Genomic DNA, 23083 nt, shown 5'->3' on the forward strand with positions numbered 1-23083 from the left:
AAAATAGGAGTAGAGAGAAGTCCATGCGATGAACGATAGAACGAGGAGTCAATGCGGACGGTGTTTTCGTTCTGATTTCTAAGTGTAGGGCCTAGCATGTAGCATCTATACATAAGTTACCTGGGTGGGGGGCCCTATCAATCGGGAGGCCCCGTGCGGCCGCACCAGATGCACCGGCTCAGCGCTGGCCCTGGTGGATATTAGGATCTTTTCTTAAATACAAGAATATGTGTGTGGATATTAGGAGACATGCTAGTAAGATCTTGCGAAAAAATAATTGGTTTGCGATGACCTTTGCTGAAAAAACAAAAGTTTTTTTTTCAACATTGGGGCCCCAGGCTCTGCATCAATTAATGCATGCGACGTTTTATATATTACCAAATTATCAAATGATTATAATTATTACAACTTTATATATTACCAAATTATAAACAAGTATAATTATTACAACTTATATAATTCATGGATCACTCAAAGTGTGAACATAGATACGCCACTTAAAAAAAGCAAGAAAACTTTTCGGACGCATCTTTATGTGAGGCGGCTTTAAAAACAAAAGTTGGGAGCTAGAATATTATTCTTACGATTTGAAAAAGTGGGTTGCGATTAATTAACTTAATTAACATTCTACAACTACTGGATGGGACCGAGTAAGACTACTCACAGTAGGAGTATCATAGCTAGTATCATGCACTACATGCATGCAAAAAACTAATGTCATATCAATTAATGATGAAAGAGATATAGTGGTAAACTAGATACCGTATCATAGCACGTAGAACTAGAAAAATTAATACTAAATAAATCTTGTGCTACACACTTTTGTATTGAGATTCTACACTAGTATCATACTACTATATAATATTTTCCATTGTGACTAGTCTAAGCGCTATAAACAAAACCAATGAAATTGATCATGTATCTCTTAACATCTTACACTTGGCAAGATCTGGAAATTCGGTTTCTCCTATAAGCCGTAAATCCGTAAGACTTTGTACGCCATGCTTATTCCTCTGTGTCACCAGACTACTACATATCACCCATAAAAAAATCACTTCGTATTTTTCTCTTCATCCAACTCCTTCATTATTCGCTGTGATTCACCTAGCAGATCATGCATCCCAGGCGCATTCAAGATGTCTGGATCGTGCTGAATAATGTGCATGAGGCTCCTCAAGCATCTCTCGTACTGCTGCCTGAGGTATTTAGACACCACATTTCGTGTATAAGGCTGCAACAGTAATTATAGCGTTTATTTAAAATGGCTACGTTAGTTGCTGTTGAGCACACATCCAATTGAGCGGAACGGCTGATGCCTCGAGTGCTTTTGTACAAATACAGAAAAGATGGGGAAGATCTGACACATACCTCGTTGTAAAGTGAAATACACTTGCGCAGAGCTTGTTCAGCATTTTCATAATCAGACTGAAACGAAGAGATCACAGTCGGCTAAGATACCAGAGGCAAATTAGATGTGAATAACAGGGGTAAGTTGATCAAGTATGTCAAAAGTAATACTATCCATGTCTATTTGACAGTTTAAAGTCCTGAATTTGTAACATCCAACCATGATGCAAATGTTTGCCATAAATATGCAGTAGAGAAATAACCTCACTGTTGTTAAGTTTAATGTCAATCAGTAAAACCAAAAGTCCAAACTGATGGGAAAAAAAGTGGGCAATCCACATATAGTGTAATACCCCCTCTCACGTGTGAATCAATGAGGCCTACACGTGAATAGAATCTCACGTGTGAATCAATGAGGCCTACACATGGACAAAAACAAGGCAAGAGCAATTTCTGTTAATTTGCAAAAGCCGAGACTTGAACCCAAGACCTCGGCCAGAACCAAAAGTCCGAACCGGTGGAAAGGTGGTGGCAATCCACATACAGTGCAAGTGTATAACACCCCATCTCACATGTGATCCATGAGGCCTAGACGTGAACAGAATCTCACATATGGCTCGTAAGGCAATAAGGCCTATACGTGGACACAAAGAGGGCAAGCGCAATTTTTATTAAATTGCAAAATGCGAGACTTGAACCCAAGACCTCTGCTCTGATGCCATGTTAAGGGTGTGTTTGGTAGTCTGTGCCATTTGGAATTCACTCTCCCACCTCAGATATCTGACCTCATACAAGCCGACTTGAGAATTCGTGGTGTGTTTGGTAGCCAGTATGTGCCGAGATAATCTGAACTGATACTTTGTTTGGTACTATATCTGAGTTGAGATTGGCCAAAAAAATATAAAATTACAGTGCGGTCCAAACTCTTACACAAAGAATCCTAAACAAAAACCAAAAAGCAATCGGGTCCTCGTCTCTGGAACGATGCAGCGGTGGGCGGTGGAGCGACCTTTGCCGGCGGTGGGTAGCGCGGGCGTCCTCTGCTCTGGCCGGCGTGGATGGATGGGAGAGCGGCCGGCGGCGTGCTGGGGGATGAGGAGGGCACCGGCGGTGGCCCTTGCTCGGCGGCGGCTGGCCGGGGGCGCGACCTGCTCCTCCTCGGGCGTCCTCTGTTCTAGCAGGCGGCGAGTGGCTAGGGGTACGATCTGCTCCTGCTCGGTGGCGCGGGCTGCTCAGGCCGACATGGGTGGATGGGAGAGCGGCCGACGCGTGTGGCTAGGGGATGTGGAGGGCGGCGGCAACCCTTGCTCAGCGGCGTCGGGTGGCCGGGGGCGCGGGGGGAGGTCCGGTGCAAGCTCTCTGGTGGCGCGGAATCGATGGGGAGAGGAGAGACGTGCGACTGTGCAAGGTGCGAATGAATGGGTTGCAGTCACGGGGTGGAAGACCGGGTGCGGGAGCGGGTGACGTGGGGCCAAGCTGCAGTAGTTTGCGGGATGAGGCCAGCTTGGTTGGGTTGCGAACCTCGATTCCGGCTTCCCAACGCGGCCTAGCTGAGAGGCAGTTTTCGCATGAAGCCGGCAGTGCTGAGATGGCCCGACCCGGCCTAACAAACAAGAAATGGTTGGTTCAGCTCGGTTGAGATGAGAATATCTGAGTTCCCTCAGTCTACCAAAACACCCTAAGTTTCATACACCAACCAGTATAACCAAAAGTCCGAACTGGCAGAAAGAAGGTGGGCAATCCACATAGGCCATAACATCTGGATTCATTACAATTAGTGCCTAAATTAAAAAGAAAAGTTGATCAATATATAAGACTCAATAGCATTTACCTACTGAAACAAACAGAGCAATGAGTCTCATCCCACCCCTTGCAAACAAATTCTAGATAATCATTTGTTTTGATCCATCAAGGATGAGTAATAAATGAAGACATTCATAATATTTGAGTCAACATGCATTACTAAAATAAATGCTACATGAAGCAAGTGTACATAAGTAGTCAAGTTGATAAAATGTAATTCATGATTTAGTAAACTCAAATATGCATCGGTGTTGCATCGGACCTTTTCAAAATTATTTTTAAGATGGATGCGCAATGTGGTATTTCGAACACCTATGAGATGTTTATCTGGCCATATGAATAGCCGACATGTGTGCGATACGCGTACAGCATCAATTTTGAAGTATCCATGCTTCAAATGTTCCAGAGGAAGCCTTAGCAAGAGTACCAACTTCTAGAGCAGAATTGTTGCATTAGAAGCAAACAAATAAATTGTGTAAGATATTATCAGATCACTGCCAGATGCGCAAATGAAGTATTGGAAAAATACCACTGGCTCTTGATGTCTCTTTCTTGTAGCTTCAAGAAGTCCGACAACTTCAAGTGCTTGCAACTGCAATAACAGTATTATCAATTAAAAAAAAGCATGGTATTCATGCATCTACCTGGTTAAGAAGATGACCCCACAAGGTAAAGGCAAGCTGATGATAAAATGGAAATTTTATGGTAGTAAATTTGATCAACTTGAAAATTTAAAGCACAAATGGGTTAATTAAAATGCAATCCATGCAACCCTGAGAGTTGTGAATAGAACTAATTCTAAATCAATGAAGTGAAAACTAAATAAACACAAAAGCAGGAGTAAATAGTGTAAGAATGGCAATAGGAAGGGTTCAGAATCATGAAGCAAATAATAAGGGGACGAGTAATAAGTAGAAACATACAAGTACAGCTGTTGCCCCAATCTTCTCTCTTTCAATACCAATTGTGCTTTTCAGTTTTTTCTGATTCTCCCTCAAAGGATTCAATATTCCTTCTGTTATCCTATCATGATGAAATAAGACTTCAGTAAGATTCAAGCATTCGATATGTTAAGTAGTATTCCAGCATCATAGAAGGGGTAACTCAAGTATATAACAGCAATGAAGGCGAGCCCAAACAAACACGCGAAATTAGATACCACCGTTTTCCTATTTAAAAATTTTAGTCGAAATTTCACCAATGTAACTGTTCATATAATCACATTTTATGGGTAACTTATAAAATGTGACAACAGCAAGTTTAGTGGTGAAATCATAGATAACAATATAAGAAGAATACCTTTCAAAGGATCATCTTCAAATATGAGAAAATCCTTCGAGAATTCACTACATTATGAGTCTATGACATAATGAAAAAAAAATCACCTTTTGGCATGCTGATTGGGTTTATGGATAAAAAAAGTGTAAGAAAATGGAGCTAGAAGACAATACCTTATTGAATCACTGACAAGTTGTTTTGCCTTGACAAGGTGAGATCTAGACAGGTCATTGCTCACCTTGATGTCACTAATAATTTTAAGCAAAGTTAGCCTTGCCAACTGTACCAATATACCTGCTACCTGTAGCAACGAGACCAACATACGGTAATCAAACACTGACAAAATGCGACTGTTTCGAAAAAAAAAGATCTTCAAAACACTATATGGGGGTATCAGTTCCAGGGTTCTAGCCCACGGTAGGGTTCTAGCCCACACGAGCCAAGTCATCCTAGAAAGGCTATATTGGTCAAAGCAGGCATCCTATATACATATATATCTCACTCAATAAAGGGATCTTAAGATGCATATGATTTTAAGAGTTTCCTTGTAAGAAAGCTTGTGATATACTACCAAGGGTGATCACTTAAGATAACTGGTCACGATGCTTTTATTTGGTAGCACAAGATGTCTTATATTATAATCGAAAATCATCAAAAGCCAAATACAAGGTGATGGCAAACCTCAAAATGATTTTCAGAGAGAATCTTTCTTCTGACTGCGAGGCATCTAAACATCATAACCATTGAAACCTGCGAGTAAGAAAACTTCAAAAATGACCAAGGAACCTATTGAATAAGCTTTTTACCTTTCCAATAGTTCTTCCGATTCCTTCAACTCTCCGATGGTTTGAAGAGTAACACTTAAGGTTTCAGCTGCCATTGTAGTATCCAAGGAATCCCATCCCTATCAAACAGTTCCACAGATATATTTCAGTAGATTTCGTAGGGGTGGGCTTTGGTCACAAGTGTGTGTCACTGTCACCTTTTCCTTTTCCTTTTCTTGCTCATTAATAAGCTTTTATTTTGTTTCATATATGTTCTATCAGAAATATTATGGGCTGCTAGTTGGACAAGAAACTCATGGAAATGTGATGGCGACAATATTTCATAGAATTTGTACTATCTGAAATGTTAGTGAGTTGTTTCGTTATCATTTCTATGGTATATTGTGGTAGAATTTCTACTAGTCGAAATGTCAATGATCACCAAAATTTGCAGATTAAGAATTCTATTCAACTAAATTTCCCTCTAGCTGACCGGTCCAACTTTTCTTCTAGCTTATGTTAATACCATCGAGTATAAGAGCTGAAATGAGGCATCGCTGCACCCGTGCATTCAACATGTAATATGGTGACATGTGCTTCAATATAGTCATTTATTGAAGTAGTTACTTGCTTGCTAACTTCTATACAGTGGAACTTATGGAATGAGTGACACATTGTCCCTACAACTTGTACTCCACACAACCTTGAATTAACAAACGAGTAAACAAGAGTTGTGTTTAGGACAAAGATAATACAGAACTCAGCCCCGGTTTAACAACCATATTATGTTCATGATCAATTTCATATGACGGACACTGAAGAAAGAGCATAGGAATAAAGCTATAGGTCATACCTTCGAAAGCTCCAGATTATGTAATATCTTCCTTTGCAAATTTTCAGCTTCAACCAGTCGCTTTGACCTCACCAAGTCCTAGAGAAAAAAGGCATGTTAAACACGACCAAAAAAAATGCATGCAAGGATAAAAGTAAAATCGCAAACTATGATCACAGAATAGAACTGGACACTAAACTCATGTTTGGACATAAACCCAACAAAGCTGACCCCTCCTTCCTGCGCCTCCTCTCCAAGGTGAAGACTACAGTGTGGTTTTGCTCGCCATGTTACATTGTTGTCGCATTGTATTTTTTTTTTTTTAACATGGAACTTTGCGCAACATGTCATGTGTTGGAATACCAAAAGGCGACGTATTTCTTTTATAAACATCCACACAGTAGAAACTCCTATGCATGAGTTTGGAAAGCCTACTGGTTTATTGAGAGCTGGGATATCTCTGACACTAGGTGCTTACCAAAGAGAGAAACCTCATCCTGTGTATGCATTTGGGTGATTCGCCAAGTCCAGCTTCCTAAGTTAATCCTCATTAAACCTTTTCATACACACACAAAAATACAGATTAAAATCTACTCTGAAATGGTAACATACCTCCAGTATCCTAATTGATTCTCGGATAAGAGCTTCTGCATCATTTCCTTTTCTTTGTTGACGTAATACCTACGAATAGGAAAAGAAAGGTTTAGCCTTTTCTGACTGATCACAATTTACAGAGCTGGAAAAAAACATTGCTGTATAACTAGTTGCAATTTGCAAATGATTCCATCTATTTAGGAAAAAGCGAACCAGCAAAATGAATGAAATCATCAAGAAAACACAATTTGGAGTGAGCTCAAGAAGGGTATTATATGAAAGAGGTTCATGCAAAGATGTAATACAGTTACATGCAGCAGAACATGCACAATAGTATGAGCTTCGTGGCGATATAAAATTTTGCTTCACAGAGATAGCCTTTGCTGTCAGAGAGCTTGAAAAGGCATTTCACGGATAAATAAGTGCAATTGATTCCACTTATTTAGGAGAAGGGAACCGCCAAAATGAGGGAAATGCTCAAGAAAACACAGTTTAGAATGAGCTCAAGGAGAGTATAAGTGCTCAATGCAAGGATGAAATGAAGCTCTATGCAACAAGCCTTGCATGAAATCTATAAATCATGAACTATGGTACATGCAGCATACAGGTAAAGCCATTGAGTTGATTGCATAGTTGATCAACATCATCAAAGCCAGGTTTTCTCCAGTACTCTGAGAAGGCATTCTATTCTCATGTTTCTCAAGACAAGTTTTTATTTCACAAGTTCAACTAGCAAAATAATATTTGGAGAAGGAAAGACCTGGATGGGGAGAGTGCACACCAACAAAGGGAGAAAATGCTGAAATAATTGTTCCTGCTATTCTCTCATAGAGTAGAACGCTCTGAGTTAGGCTACACTGCTACTCCGTCCGTACCAAGGCATAAGGCGTAAAAATATTGGCTCGTTGATTAAGGGGATCAGGAGAGGCAAAAGCTTCCAATTTTGCCCCTGCATGCACACACTTAATCCCTCCTTAATTCTCTCTCGTACATTGCGCAGTCTCCTCGTATCGCGCTACCACGAGTCTCTCTTACCGATGGTGCTCTCTCTGCATGCATGTGCCCTCCTCTTGTTCATGCATGTGCTCTCCATCTAGGAAAGGCAGGCCGGGCGTGTTCTCATCTTGTTCCTGCATGTGCTCTCTTCATCCATGCCGGGAAGGACAAGTAGGCCTCCGCGTTTTCCCAGCACTAGGAGGACGCCAAGCTCGCCAAGGACTGTGGGAAAAGCCGCTGCACTCGCCACTGATGCCGACGCCTGCCACACCCACCACCATCCTCCGCGCGCACGACATGAGTAGCCATGAGCGCCGCCGCAAAAGCCATGAACGCAGCCGCTAACGCCAGGGCTGCCGCCGCAGCCCGAACGAACTCTCCCTCGCGTTCCATCCTCCTCTGTGCGCCCTTCTCTTTACCCTTTCGGTGCGAGGACGTTGCATGCCACATCCTGATCCAGCGGAACAACATGGCTGACGATCAAATCTTGATTGGGTACCATGGCTTCATCACGAGAAAGAAAAGGGCGGACGGGGGAGAAAATATTTGAGATCGATCGCTGCGGCAGTCCATGGTCTCGCACCGCATCGAGGATTTGAGATCAATCGTTGCGGCAGAATTAACTTCATGCCTGGAAGACGAAGCAAAACGCCGTCCCAATGCCGCGCTATTTTCTAGGACGAACGAAACGAGAGGGAGGGGTACTATTGGGAAGTTAGCGATACTTAGCCATCTGCGCCTTATGCTTTGGTGAAAAGTTGAAAAAAAAAGTACGCCTTAAGCCTCGGGATGGAGGGAGTAATTTCCAATGCATGGAGCGGAGTAGAATTTTCATTGTCTCTTACCGCATGAAACATAATAATGGAGGTGCAGAAGCATTGGGACACAGTGGTGCCAAATGGAGACATCTGATAAAACTTTTTCTGGGGCCAGACAGTTGTCGGTAATGGTGGAGGCAGCTGCAAGCTGTAGCAACTGGGACTATGTGGATCGAATAACTGTATGAGGCAATCAACTTGCAAAAAAGGAAACACATAGAGTTTCTGTTTGGCTTAAACCTGAAGTTCGACGGGTTGTAAGGCGTGTTTGGACTTTGAAATCTAATCGAACTTCTGTATATGGCTCATTAAAGTAATTCCAAACTGTATTGCACAACTTCTTGGTAATGGCCTATCGGCTGACATATCGGGCGACTCTCTTGTGACACATTCACTCAAATCAAACACTGTACTGCAAGATCACTGAAGACTGTAATGAGTCGTGACTGCCTTTTGGATGTTGATTAATATCCGTGGAGTTTACATAATACTAGTTTGAAACAATGTCAGGATGTCAAAATATGCTTAGAGAACACACATTCCCCTCAAAAACAGCTCAGTGACTAGTTAAACTAGCTGTGTGTGTGCTGTATGTCTTAGAGCCTAGGAAATAAATACATAGCGTATGTTCGGTTGGTGTCCAAAACAAACCTTACCGAAAAATTTGGTCTTTGTTTAGATGGTTGTAAAACTTTTAGCAAGCCCATGTGAATTCTACTTCAGCTTTATTGCCAACGCTGGCCTCATGGTCAAGCAAATCCTTAGCCATAATTTGGCGCCCAAATATTTGGTATGGTGAACTTGTACTCAAACTAGACATACACATACCAGAGAACAGTCTCCATCACTTATTTGCGTGTCGGCCTACTTTAGCTAGGTGTGTGCTCGTTGTATCTAGTTTTCACTTAAATAACAGGGAAATTATATTCTTCTTAATGAAATACACTGCTCCTGTCCTTCGAGAGAGATGTCCGTGAAAAAATGAGATAATATAGAACATTAACTTATACAGCAATAGTATAGTTATACCTTGGCAAGAAGGTACAATGTATTTGCATAATCTGGGTGACCAAGCCCCATAACACGTCCTTCTATCTGCATGGCAAGTTAAAATTGATGGCTAGAACCACAAAACATAGATTACCTTGCCCCAAAAAATCAGTCAAGTAGATTATTTCTGAACAAAAGCTAGAACATATAATTTCTAATTAGATCAGTAACTGATATGTATCACTAACAAAAATGTCTGATGATTAAAGAAAATAAATAAAGCTAAAGTAAGAAGAGTAGTACACAAGAGGGAAAAGGATACAACAATAGCCCTTGGATGAAATATTAACAGTATTCACATGGAACAATAGCTAAAGTTTTTATTCATACACAGGATCAACTGATGATTGGTCATCCTATAGTGAAGTAAAAAAAAATCTTGTACATATCATCAATATAAATAAATGCACATATTTCCCTATTTTCCAATGCTTTGTCGAAACAATATGTTTCTCTGGTGGCTTGTCGTTTGGTCTGCTTATGTGCCATGTGTCAAACACCAAACAATTATGTATGCATGGCCAGATAAAATAGGTGACACGTATGATTATACTGTTTACTCAAATCTTGTAATATTGATTATAATGGGTGACATAGGTGACACAAGACACATATGAGATTCAGATAACGAATGTCAAACATGCAAAGAAAAAGGAGGCCAGAGAATTAACATTCATTACCTTCAAAGCACGCTGCAAAAAGGAACAACAGACAAAAGAAAATAATATAAGCAAGTTTAAACTAAAAAAACATGCATAAACAATAGAAAAATTATGCAATAACTATATTGAGAATTATAATGGGCCTAAACATGTTTTTTTCTTTCACGGTTCAATTGGAAGATATTATTTCACAAGCACTTTCTTAAGTCTTGATGTTGCACATGGCTAGAAGGAGCACAACTCAAACAAGTAGAGAAACTTAAATTACTGAACAGTAACAGCAAGATAGAAGATGGCAGGATGGCACCATGCTAATGCTTTCATCCGACACAAATGAGTATCCACATGAAAGCTTTTGCAGTGTCAAGGATGCTATGTCTCTTTAAAAAACTCTTTTATCATTTATAACGATATTATGTTTCTTTGAGAAATATTTTGATTTCCTATCTTCAATTTTCCTGGCTCTAGGAAAGTTAGGATGAGATGCTGCACGTCATTCAGCTTTGGAAAGATTACTGAAAATTGGCTCCATCATTGCTCCCAGCAGGATGCAAGAACTACATATAAAGGTAAGCCACAAAACATGGCACTGCTCTGATATATTCATTCCTCACAAATTACTAACTGCGAGTTGTTAAATTTTCTTCCTAGAACAGTAGGGAAGAGCCCTACTGAGCTACTCCCTCCATCCCAAAATGTAAGGCGCCCTTGATTTTCCTTAGTCACCAAATTACAACTTTGAGTACGATTTGTACTTATAATATGTCCATAAAATTAGTAACAGCGGTATTCTAAAGAGCATGGAAAATACTAGGAGGGGCAGAGGACGACCAAAGTTGACATGGGCGGAGGCGGTAAAAAGAGACTTGAGGGATTGAATGTACCTATAGATTTGGCTCTTGATAGGACTGTATTGAAATCAGCGATCCATGTGCCGGAATCTTAGTTTACTCGTTGCTTTTTTCCTTCTTTTTTTTCTCTCTCTCCTTGTTTTGGTGTCCTTATGTTTCTGTTGGTTTCATATCTAGCCTACCTCAACTTGCTTGGGAAAACGGCTTTTATGTTGTTGTATTAGTGGTCAAAGTTGTGCATTAAAGACAGTGCAAAATAAAGTGTGCCTTTACATTTTGGGCCGGGGGGAGTATAACATGATATTTCATTTAAAAGCTTGTCAAACTTTATGGCATAACACTTACGATAAGCATAATAGCTGAACTTCAAAAGATTCATGAGTTAACAGCGGGTACCTCATAACATGTCTGAGCTTGATCAAACCTGCGCTGAATATGATAATACTGCCCAAGATTACGCAAAGCTGTTCCGACCCTACAAGAGGCATGTAAAGTATCTTATTTGCAAGAGAAAAAATTAAGGCAGTTCTCCAACACAGGGAATTAGACATCATATGCATCAACTAGTGCTATCAATCAGGCACGCACAGAGGGGGGTGCACGCCGTTCTTCCGCTCAACAACAATAGTATATAACGACCAGGCAGGGATGCATAACAGGTATCAGTCCGTTCCAAATTATGTTCTAGCCTTTTCTGAATCGTATGTGTCTAGACGCATTTCATTGTGTTTGTACACTCGTTTCAATCTGTATGTAGTCCACATTGACATATCCAAAATATCTTACAATTCGGAATGGAGGGAGTAGCTTTTTGCTGTTGAGATAGAACACAATATAGTTTAAAACACAAAGTACCGTATATCATCAGGTCCAAATGATTGCTCCAGGATTTCAACTGCTTCCATATATAATGGCTCCGCTTTCTCATACTCTTTTCTTAACCTATAAAACTCCGCCTGCAAAACTAAGGATAATATTAGGAACAGGGAACAAAAAGGAATGTTGTTTCGCGCAAGACTAGTACCCCTTCCATTCCATAATTCTTGTCATGGTTTTAGTTCAAATTACCACGACAAGAATTATGGAAAGGAGGACGTATTAACTATTAAGGGTCGGTTTACAGAAGCCTACCACTAACAGGACCTGGTCTGCCTATTTAAATTTGTAGAAAAAAACCATTTGAATGCCAGTGTGTCAAATGCAACCCGTACAACTTAATGTACTGGGATAATACAGTGGTATATGAGGATTTGGTACGCGGTACAAACAACTAGGGTCTTTTTAAGTTGTTTGGTTGAAGAAGCTTAAGTGGTTACGGGTTTAATGGGCATCACATGATAGCAGGCCAGATTAGACTTTGCGCGCAGATTTTTAACGTATGGAATCTAAAATACAGTGCAGAATCTACTTTTGATACACCCAAGCATTTTAAAATGTAAAGCATAAAAACTAAAAAAACAAGAGTTCTTACTTGACTTATCAGAACATTTGATTTAATTGGTAGCATTAAGTTGTCAGTACCACATGCAGTTTAACTGTTACAAAATAGAAATAGATATGCATATAATGGACTTAATGGTATGATACTAAATGCAGGTAAGTTTACCAGGTAAGTGAACAAGGATATGCAAGGGTCTGTTTAGTTCAATGTATAACCTTGTGAAACTTCACCACTTATTGGCAAACTTGCATAGGTTAGACCAACAAAATCTGCAATCACTTTAGCATTGCTTTAAGAGAATCTGCCACACTTTTTGAGTCTGCGACGTGCATGACCGGAAAAGGGAACAATGCCTATTATGCGACTACAAACGGAACCCATACCTAACACGGTCAAACAGAATGTTACTTCAATCTTCAGTTCTTAGTCAATAGTAACACTTACCAAGTTGTTCAGAGCTGATGCAACATGTGGATCTCTCAGTCCAAATCCTTCTTTAGCTTCTTGCAGAGCTGCCTTGAACAACTTCTCAGCTTCAGCTAATTTTCCCTAGGAAATGAATTTAATTGGATATAATAGGATAATGACAACTGCATTTCAAAGGACGAACAAAGAGTAGGAGGACTCTAGGAGTAACTAAAGAGACATCCTCCTTTCCTCCTCTAATACAGTCATACTCCAAGCAGCATTAAGGTGTTCCTAAAAAAATTAATGCACATGGCATATTTCGCAAGCTGGTCCTAAGTAATCGATGTTGTTCATTGGATTGTTCCGGAATGACTTCGTTAGGATTGAAGAATGGCTAGTTCTTCCTGAATAGACTCGATTCTCCCGTCGAGAGTTTCGCAAACACTCATACTTAATGCAAATGTTCAATAGTTGCATGATTTCGAAACTGAAGCAAGTCTTGGATCATGTACTTATGGGAAGTTCATAAACAGCTTTCGAGCAATAGCAATCCGAAACATCATGACAAATTACCAGCTAGTTTCAGTATATCAACATCAAAACAACACATATCTTATGATAGGTTAAATTCCAGTTCCACATGGTCTAATGAGGAAACTGAAGGACTGACCCTCATAGTAAGAGTTGTAACAGGTAACCCAAAACCTGTGGACCAAACAGGTTATATGAAAATTGTCAGCATAAGAGGACTAAGAACTATAGTTGTTCTCTCTAGGCTATCGATGTATCCAGATGATTGTGGTCTATTTTTGCATCATTTTTGGGAAAACATGTAGAAAAGAGAATTATGTTCGAACGAAGAGGGAAACTATAATGTAGTACTAACTTTTTCTCAGAAAGATAGTGCGAAAATGTGGTTCAGATGAAGCTAAGGATAATGAGGTACTTGCTTTCAGGAAATAATCTCGGGCATTATCGGTGCACATTCTCCATTTGATCGTGTGCTCATTTGAGATCACTGAACCATCTTCAATACGGCGTAGACCAGCAGCATTTGCATCAGCTTGCTCACTTGAATCTGCTGGAGCGACCGAATCATCTTGAGCCAATAGAGCGTTGCTGCTCAGGCCAATAAAAACAGCTGAAACAAAGAATAAAGTTAGGGTTGTCATGGTATCAAATATGAAATCTATTTCCTTAAATTAGAAAGTAGAAAGGACAAAAGTCTGATAGGGATTAGACAATTAGTAGAAGTGAATTTCAACCAGAGAAAGATCAAGAGTCCTATGTATCAATTAGATTGTTCCTTGTAGGCTTTTGGGGAAATTGTGGATGGGTTGGTCACTTGGACCTCCACACCCTCTCATATATATAGCTCAACTTAGGCTTACATGTTAACTCATACACTAGAATAGTCTAGACACTACTACTATACTAACACTCCCTAGAATACTCTAGACTTTGCTAATAAACTAACTTAGATTCTAGCACACTACTGGAATATTCTAGACTTTCCTAGGAGACTACTAATCTCCAATTCCCCTAGAGCATTCTAGACTCTACTAGAGTACTATTACACTAATCTTAGATTCCAACACTCCCCTCAAGATGGGCGATGGATATCTATCATTCCCATCTTGTTACATGCCAACAAACATTCCTTACTACCTAATCCTTTGGTTAGACAATCTGCTATTTGTTCTCTAGAGGTTACATGGCTTAACTTCAAGGTTCCTTTGTCAAGCCGTTCTTTAATAAAGAATCGATCTATTTCCACATGCTTTGTTCGGTCATGCTGAACGGGATTGTTAGCAATGTTTATTGCTGACTTGTTGTCGCACCAAAGATTCAATGGCCCTCTCCGCAGTAGCTTCAATTCTGGTAGGAGGCCTTTCATCCATAACATCTCACACAAACACACCGCCATTGCTCTATACTCTCTTCGCGAGTTGATCTTGAGACCACATGCTTGCTTCTTGCTCCTCCAAGATACCAAGTTTCCTCCTAGGAAGACACAAAAGCCTGATGTTGACCTTCTGTCATCAAGGCAACTTGCCCAATCAGCGTCACAATATCCCTCCACACTCAAGTGCCCATTGGCCTTGAACCATAGACCTTTTCCAGGACTTCCTTTCAGATAGCGTAAAATTCTATAAGCTGCCTCTAGATGTCCACTTCTTGGGTCATGCATGTAGCGGCTCACCACACTCACGGCGTAAGATATATCGAGGTCTCGTATGGCATAAATAGATAAGTCGACCAACAAGCCGTTGGTAGCGCTCTCTATTAATCGGATCTCCCGATCGAGCACATAGTCGGTGATTTTGCTCAATAGGAGTTGAAGCGAGCCGACACCCAAGCATACCGAGTCTCATTGAGTAGATCCAACACATATTTCCGTTGAGAGATAACTATTCCTTTAGGAGATCTCGCAATCTCAATACCCAAGAAATACTTGAGTTGTCCTAGATCCTTAACCTCAAATTCTCTGCTCAATCTCATCTTCAGCCGGCTTATTTCATCATTATCGTCTCCAGTGATAACAATGTCATCCACATAAACTGCAAGGATGGTAATACGACACCCTAAATGCCTATAGAACACGGTATGATCCCTATTACATTGCTTGTAACCCATATTGCGCATGGCTCTCCGGAACCTATCAAACCATGCCCTTGGTGACTGCTTGAGAACATATAAAGACTTCTTCAATCTGCACACCTTCCCCGGGTGTTGGAGTTACTAAAGTCGAGTGGAATGTCCATATAAACTTCCTCCCGGAGATCTCCATGCAAGAAAGCATTCTTGACATCCAGTCGATGCAAGGGCCAACCAAAGTTAGCGACACAAGAAATAAGAGTTCTTATAGTACTCATCTTTGCAACGAGCGCAAAGGTCTCATCATAGTCAATCCCATATGTTTGATCGTAACCCCTTGCCACCAACCTTGCCTTGTATCGTTCTATTTTCCCTTCAGGGATTGCTTCACGGAATACACCCATTTGCAAGTAAGCTGGACGTTTTCCAGCTGGAAGAGTAACAAGATCCCATGTATTGTTCTTCTCAAGATCTTTCATTTCCTCCAACATGGCCTCGTACCACTTTGGGTCTTGTTTTGCTTCTTTCCAATCTCTTGGGATCACCACAGATTGCAATGATGCGATGAAGGCCCTGTAGTTCGTAGATAGAGATGCATATGATACATAATTAGCAATGTCATGCTCCTCCCGGTACCAATTTGGAGGTTTTCTAGGCTGCAGCTCGGGATCCTTTTCTTAAGGCAATGGGCAAGTCCATTGAATCCCTCGTAATAGATGGACTCGCGTCATCGGACAATTCATCGGTTTCAACACCTGTTGGAGCATGTTGCTCCCCCGCACTCGTGTGTCACTTGTCGTGGGAACTCGTTGTTGCACATGTTGCTCCCCTGCACTTGTGTGTCACTTGTCGTGGGAACTTCGTTGTTGCTTGCTTGCTCATGCTCTGCGATTTTCTCCGTGTATACACTTTCAAGTTCTCTTCCTCGTTTGGCTTTCTCCATCTCTCTTCACTTGTAGCTTGTCTCCTTGTAGACACCCTTAGATTTTCTTCCTCATTTGGCTTTGTCCATCTCTCTTCACTCGTAGGAGATAGAATTGAACCAACAACTCTGGATGGTTCATGTTCCTTTGTCCTCAAAAGTTCACTCTCCCCCTCTCGACTAGCTTCGATTGTGCTAGGAGAGTCAAAGTCAAACAACGAGCTGAAGTCCGTCTTCTCTCCATAGAACGGCTCAGACTCTCTAAATGTCATATCCATGCTAACAAATGTTCTCCGCTCACTAGGGCTCCAACACTTGTAGCCCTTTTGTCCAGAGGGGTATCCAATGAAGATGCACTTCACAGGCACGAGGATCCAATTTTCCCACCGAAGGTCTATGGTCTCTAACAAAGCAAGTACACCCAAACACCTTTGGCGGAACGATGAACTCATTTTGGCCATAGATCATTTCATATGGAGTCTTCATCCCAAGCACTCTTGAGGGCATCCGGTTGATGAGATAAGTAGCGATCATAACCGCTTCACTCCACAAGAATTTGGGCACATTCATGGTAAACATAAGTGATCGAGCCACCTCCAGCGGATGACGATTCTTCCTTTCGACTTACTCCATTCTGTGGAGAAGTATCAGGACATGAAGTTTGATGAAGTATTCCTTTTTGGGAAAGAAAATTGCAAAATTCATTGTTCACATACTCCGTCCCATTATCTGTCCTGATAATTTGAATACTAGCGTTTAAGCGATTTTGGACATATGCATAGAAGTCCTTGAAGCATGTAAGCACCTCACTTTTATGTTTGAGAAGATATATCCAAGTCAATCGGGAGTAGCAATCAATGAAGGTGACAAAATACTTCATCCCGCTAACAGAGACCACCTAGGAAGTCCATACATCGAGTGAATCGAGTACAAAGGGCAACGTGCTCCGCGATCCACGACTCACATATGATGTCCTGGTGTGTTTTCCAAACTCACATGCATCACACACAAGTTTTTCTTTGTCCACCTTCTTCATTTCTTCGGGGAATATCTTACTCATAGTATCAAAGGACATATGGCCCAATCGACAATGTTGGAGTATCAACCTTGCCTCATCATCATTGGTAACAAGCGTGAGAGCGAGTGCACAACGCTTCATCGGTTTCCCTTCTATCCAAGTACCACAATCCCTTATGTCTCACACCTATCCCAAGCCTCCTTCCAGTCTTCCTCTCTTCAATTATACAATTATATCGACCGGCAATTATTCGACAATCAATATCATCAACCAAAGAGCTCATAGACACCAAACTCACCGGAAACGATGGAGCATATAATACCGAAGACAATGTAATGGCTGTTTGGATTGTCTCTTTATGCATGGGTGGATGTGGAGTATATGATGCAAACTCACTCCACTTACCCGTGACATGTGCTGATGCTCCCGAATCCAGAATCCAATTTGAACAAGTTCCATTTAATGCGGAGCACGACTTGAGATTGCTTCTTCCGTTTGTGCAAGATTCACACAATTTCCTAGGACAGTTGTTTTTCCACTTTGTTTTGGAATTTACGCACTCTCCCTTGATTGTCTCAACTTCTCAATCTCCTTGAGCAATTGAGTCATTTTCTCAAGTAGCTTCTCAATTGTTTGATTCTCCCACATTGATCAATATTGCTTGAAAATCACCAACAAACCAGCTTATGTGCTTCTTCTCTTCTCTCGCTATATTTGACCTACTCTTGCGGATCTCTCGACCCCTCCGGATCTTTCTTCCGGCTGCACACGCAGCTTAGGTCTCTCCTCTCGTCCTCTACTCGCACACGCGAAATCAGCACCTTTGCTTCTCCCTCTTCACTTGCAAGCCACAAGCAGCCGCACCTCACCCGACTGCTCCCTTCACCACCACACCGAACTTTGCAAGATTCACCACCACTCCGAACGCTGCAGACGGTTGGCTCCGCACCTCTGCAGCAGCTCACATCAACACTTCTACCTGGGCAGCACTCCACTCCTCTGCCCGTCTGTTGTATTTCCCCTGGATTTTGCGGAACTCCACCGAATCACCACAGGCAGCCCGTAGCACACACCATCACTGCCTCTAGCTCTGATACCATGTAGGCTTTTGGGGAAATTGTGGATGGGTTGGTCACTTGGACCTCCACACCCTCTCATATATATAGCTCAACTTAGGCTTACATGTTAACTCATACACTAGAATAGTCTAGACACTACTACTATACTAACACTCCCTAGAATACTCTAGACTTTGCTAATAAACTAACTTAGATTCTAGCACACTACTGGAATATTCTAGACTTTCCTAGGAGACTACTAATCTTCAATTCCCCTAGAGCATTCTAGACTCTACTAGAGTACTATTACACTAATCTTAGATTCCAACATTCCTCAATCTAGTAACAAGCTAACCTGCTCTCAACTTTTGTTTTTCCACCTCACCCAAATGTTGGGTTGGCATACGGCACACCCTTAGTAGCAAGTGGCATGCACTATTTTAGATGCTCTTAGCCCTGCATCTACCTTGTAGTACCAAAATATTCTATACAATATAATATTAAGCAACAGCCAAGCTGCACACAATGCATGAAAAGGGAGTGGCACATATGCAGAGATGTTACCTGCTTGCCCAATCAATATAGCGCCGAACTTTGAACCCTTATTACCGAAGCTGCCATCACTGGAACCTGAGGGAATAGAAAATCAAGCATTTCGTTAAGATGGTCATTGACCAGCAGTGGCGCCACTCTTAGTTGCAAACTTGCAATAGAAACAATAGCAGCAGAACAGATTTGGAATTAGAACTCAATTCATAATAATAACAGGTTTACCATCGAATCTGCTACCATGGATGAATTAATGCTGCATATTCCGTCACAGTGGGAGACCCAATCTACAGGCAGGTTGAAATGTCGCACCGCACATTCGAGCCCGACGACCCCCCATCCCCTAATCTACTGTTAGGTCGCGGCGATCCTCGCCTCTCATCGAAACAATCGAAGGCAACAACATCGTCGCAATCTCTCACTACATCCACTTAATAATAATTCAACACAGGGCGCTTCGCGCAATCCAGCAGGCCAAGCCCGCGCCTCGCTGCTAAACCGAACTCTCCAGACCATCGCGGGCGCGCGTGGGGATCATGCGAGGGGGGCGCGGGGGATACAGGCATGGGGAAGCGCGCACCTGAGCCTGAGGTGGAGGCGGCCGCGGTGGGGAGCAGGCTGAAGCTCCTGGAAGACGGCGCGGCGGCGGGGCGACCTGCCGGGACGTGGCGGGCGCTGCGCAGGAGCGAGAGCAGCTGCCGCCGCGAGGACATGGACATGTTCCTGTTCCTGTTCCTGTTCCTAGCTTGGACTAAATGTCAGTCTGGGGGTTAAGTTCGTAGTTTCAGGTTTTATCTGGCTGGGAATAAAATTCCTCTGCTCACGCTGTTCGTGATGGGGCAACACAAACTGTTGTGTTGCTACTTCCAGTTGAGAATTCCATTTCCAAACAGTGTTGGCAATCATTCGGTTCAGAATTGTGCAACTATAGTTTGCAGAGATTCACCAATTTCTTACGACCGCTCAAGAACCATGAATATTCACATATTCTGTTTTTCCATTCTGTTGCTATAATGAAAGTCATGTTTTAGGAAAATACTACTGCTCCCATCATACAAGAATGGCACTAAAATTCTTCTTTGTGCCAAAATCGAATCTTTGAACATATATGTATATCCGATTGCATCTTACAAAATGTATGTAAACTGTGTCGTGTAGCAGAAATCCAATAAATACATAACAAAACTGTTGCTCCCCTGAGCTTCTTCAGAGCAAGCCATACGGGGCTACTCGAGCAAATCATTCATTCCCAGTGATCATCTCATCATATTTTTTGGGAAACACTGCATGTTTATAAGCAAACAGAATACAACGCAATACACACACGCAGGATCCTAACAGAACATACTTGGGAAGCAAAGGCTGAACTGCTCCCGGTACCTAGGTAGAAAATCAAGGGCGTAATTGAACGGTCGTAAGAAAATCAAGGGCGTAGTTGAATATTCATTTGCTAACAGCATAGAATTCCGTACAAGGATAATATTCATTTGCTAACAGCATAGAATTCCGTACATACAGGATGCGGAAACCTATTGCTAAGATGGGATCTTACATAGACACCAACTTGCCTACGATAAAATCCACTGCAAAATACCAAACATGGTACGGAAACATAGCATATGTACATCTGAATATTTCCTTACTGCAGCCTAAGAAACTCAAAAGGCTGGCATGCTACAGTGGTAGGCATCGCTTTTAAGCAAGCACTGGTCTGTAATTATCTAATTCTGAAGTAAACAGAGCTCAGCTGCTGCTATGAAATTTCTCACAAGCCATGAACTTCTAGTATGTCCATATGTGGTGTATAATGCAGGAAGAACCAGATCACATACACATCCATCGAGTGCCAGTGTCAACAGACAGTATCTAATCGTGGCTGCTGGTACAAGAAGATGCTTAGACAGACTAGAGATACAGATGGGCGTTACAGGCCGAGCTTGGGGCCTCATTATCTTCTCCGACCTACAAAGTGGCATGTGGTCTAGTGCCTGCTTAGATACAGGGTGTGCATACATTACTGTTTCTGCACACGAGGGGGGGCCTCGCACAGACCAGAGTAAAGATCCTGATACAAAATTGCGTGCGTGCCGAGTGTTTGGCATCAGTAGTTCCTCAAGGAACACCACACTGCCACAACGTTCCTCATTATTTGTTTTTAACGGGCCTCGTTATTTCAGCTAATCTTAACGAATATCAGGAGGGGCACTGTGAACTACTGCATATACAGCGCAACAGAAATCGGGTTGGGTCTCAGGCCCATCTGCATCAACTACGACCAACATTTCGCGCCAATTCACTGTGGCTGCTGGTACAAGAAGATGGTTGGACAGACTAGAGATACAGATGCACATTACAGGCCGAGCTTGGGGCCTCATTATCTTATCCGACCTACAAAGTGTCATGTGGTCTAGCGCCTGCTTCGATAGAGGGTGTATGTACATTACTGTTTCTACACACGGAGGTCTTGCACAGTACACAGACCAGACGCCGAGTGTTTGGCGTCATGAATTCCTTAAAGAACAACACACTGGTCACTGGCAGTGAAACAACAGAAACACAGCCATCGGCAGAAACTACGACCAACTCATTGAAGATCCGCGAAGCACACAGACTATATGGAAGTCGGAGCGAGAGACTGGATGTACCGTAGTGGGGACGGGCCTGGTCGTCTGCGGCGCTCCGCTCGACCTCGAAGAACTCCTCGAGGGGGTTCTGCGCCTTCCTGACCACCGACGTCGAGGCGGCGGCGCCCCCTTCGACCGCGGCTGCCGCGGAGGAGAAGAGCCGCCTCCCGAGCGCCCTCGACAGGGAAAGCATCGCGGCGGCGGCGACGACCTACAGCACAGCGGATCAGGGGGGCGGGGTCTCGGATTCGAGGGGAGGGCAGAGCAGTGAGGTACCGGCGGCGGCGGCGGCGGCGAGTGATCCGGGGAGGGGATGGGAGCGGGCGAACGGCGCGATCCCTATTCCCCGCTCATTGCGGGAGCGAATCGCTCCCGCCTGAAGCGGCGGACAGGATGGGCCGGCCCATTAGCGGCGGCGGTATTTTTTTCCCAGGTTTTCCTCAGTTTTAAGCGGTTTTCTCTTGTTTCTTTTCTTTTTTTTCCGGTTTTCGGTTATGGTTTTCCGTGGTTTTCCATGGTTTTCTGATTTTACTTACCAGTTTTTTAACTTTTTTCAAATCTTGAATTTCAACTTTTTCGATTTTTTAAATCCGAACATTTTTTCCATTTTTTGAACTTTTAAATTTTTTGAACAGTTTTAAATTTGAACATTTTTCATCTCAGAACAATTTTTTAGATATGAACATTTTTTAAATTTGAACATTTTTAGATTCAAATATTTATAAAGTTCGCACATTTTTATATGAACATTTTTTAATTTGAAATTTTTTCAGATTTAAACATTTTTTAATTCGAACATTTTAAAATCCAAACTTTTCCAAATATGAACTTTTTCGGATTTAAATATTTGTAAAAAAATCAAACTGAAACAAAAAAAGAGAAAGAAACAGTACATTTATTGGGCCGCATAACAAACGATGGCCCAGGCAGGATGCCTTGAGCGGAGCCGCCGATCGCTCCCGCTAGAAGCGATGTATAGGAACTCCCTGGGAACGGAGGAGAAGGGTTTAGATGCGAAAGGGTTTTAGGCCGGATTTGGGCGACGAAATGTGTTCTATGGAGATATGAGAGCCTTACTGTCTGGGCCCGTTCCTCATTATTTTGTTTTTTTTCTTATTAAGAACCAACGAAAGGTTCGAAGTTGGATTTCGTCTCTCGAAATCACTTGGATAGTCTGGTGATGCATCATCTTTCTCTATGAGAAGATAAGATGAATTTCATTGTCAAGTCAGCTAGCAACACCTTCAAAAGTCACTCATTTCTTTCATTGGTCGATTAAACCTTGGTTTTTGATCGAGGGAAAATTTGCTAATGTGCTCATCATACCTTCCTCTTAGGGTTCCCCAACGGTGTGCAATTTGCGCTCATCATAAGCACCGACCTCTGAATATGAGAGAGTTATTCAATCTGAGACACTTAAGCCTTAGAGTCACCATTGAGAGGGTCTTTGTTGCATTGAAGAATGGGTTC

At 42.1% G+C, this 23083-nt stretch overlaps 1 protein-coding gene across 1 annotated transcript; it reads right to left on the bottom strand.

Annotated features, from left to right (window-relative positions):
- Positions 1 to 744: 744 nt before the first annotated feature.
- On the bottom strand, positions 745 to 21806 carry LOC124689678 (nephrocystin-3-like). The gene is made up of 18 exons (XM_047223167.1): positions 21635 to 21806; positions 19005 to 19070; positions 13795 to 13985; positions 12881 to 12985; positions 11851 to 11951; positions 11392 to 11470; positions 10163 to 10174; positions 9462 to 9527; positions 6637 to 6705; positions 6503 to 6559; positions 6046 to 6123; positions 5235 to 5332; positions 5110 to 5155; positions 4602 to 4729; positions 4074 to 4173; positions 3680 to 3742; positions 1369 to 1425; positions 745 to 1231 (listed from the first exon to the last, which is right to left on the bottom strand). Exons 1-18 carry the CDS (start codon positions 21804 to 21806, stop codon positions 1052 to 1054), a joined length of 1668 nt encoding a protein of 555 aa, XP_047079123.1. The 3' UTR covers positions 745 to 1051.
- Between the last annotated feature and the right edge of the window lie 1277 nt (positions 21807 to 23083).

This window comes from Lolium rigidum, chromosome 2 (assembly GCF_022539505.1).
Source record: "Lolium rigidum isolate FL_2022 chromosome 2, APGP_CSIRO_Lrig_0.1, whole genome shotgun sequence".
Classification (NCBI taxonomy): Eukaryota; Viridiplantae; Streptophyta; class Magnoliopsida; order Poales; family Poaceae; genus Lolium; species Lolium rigidum.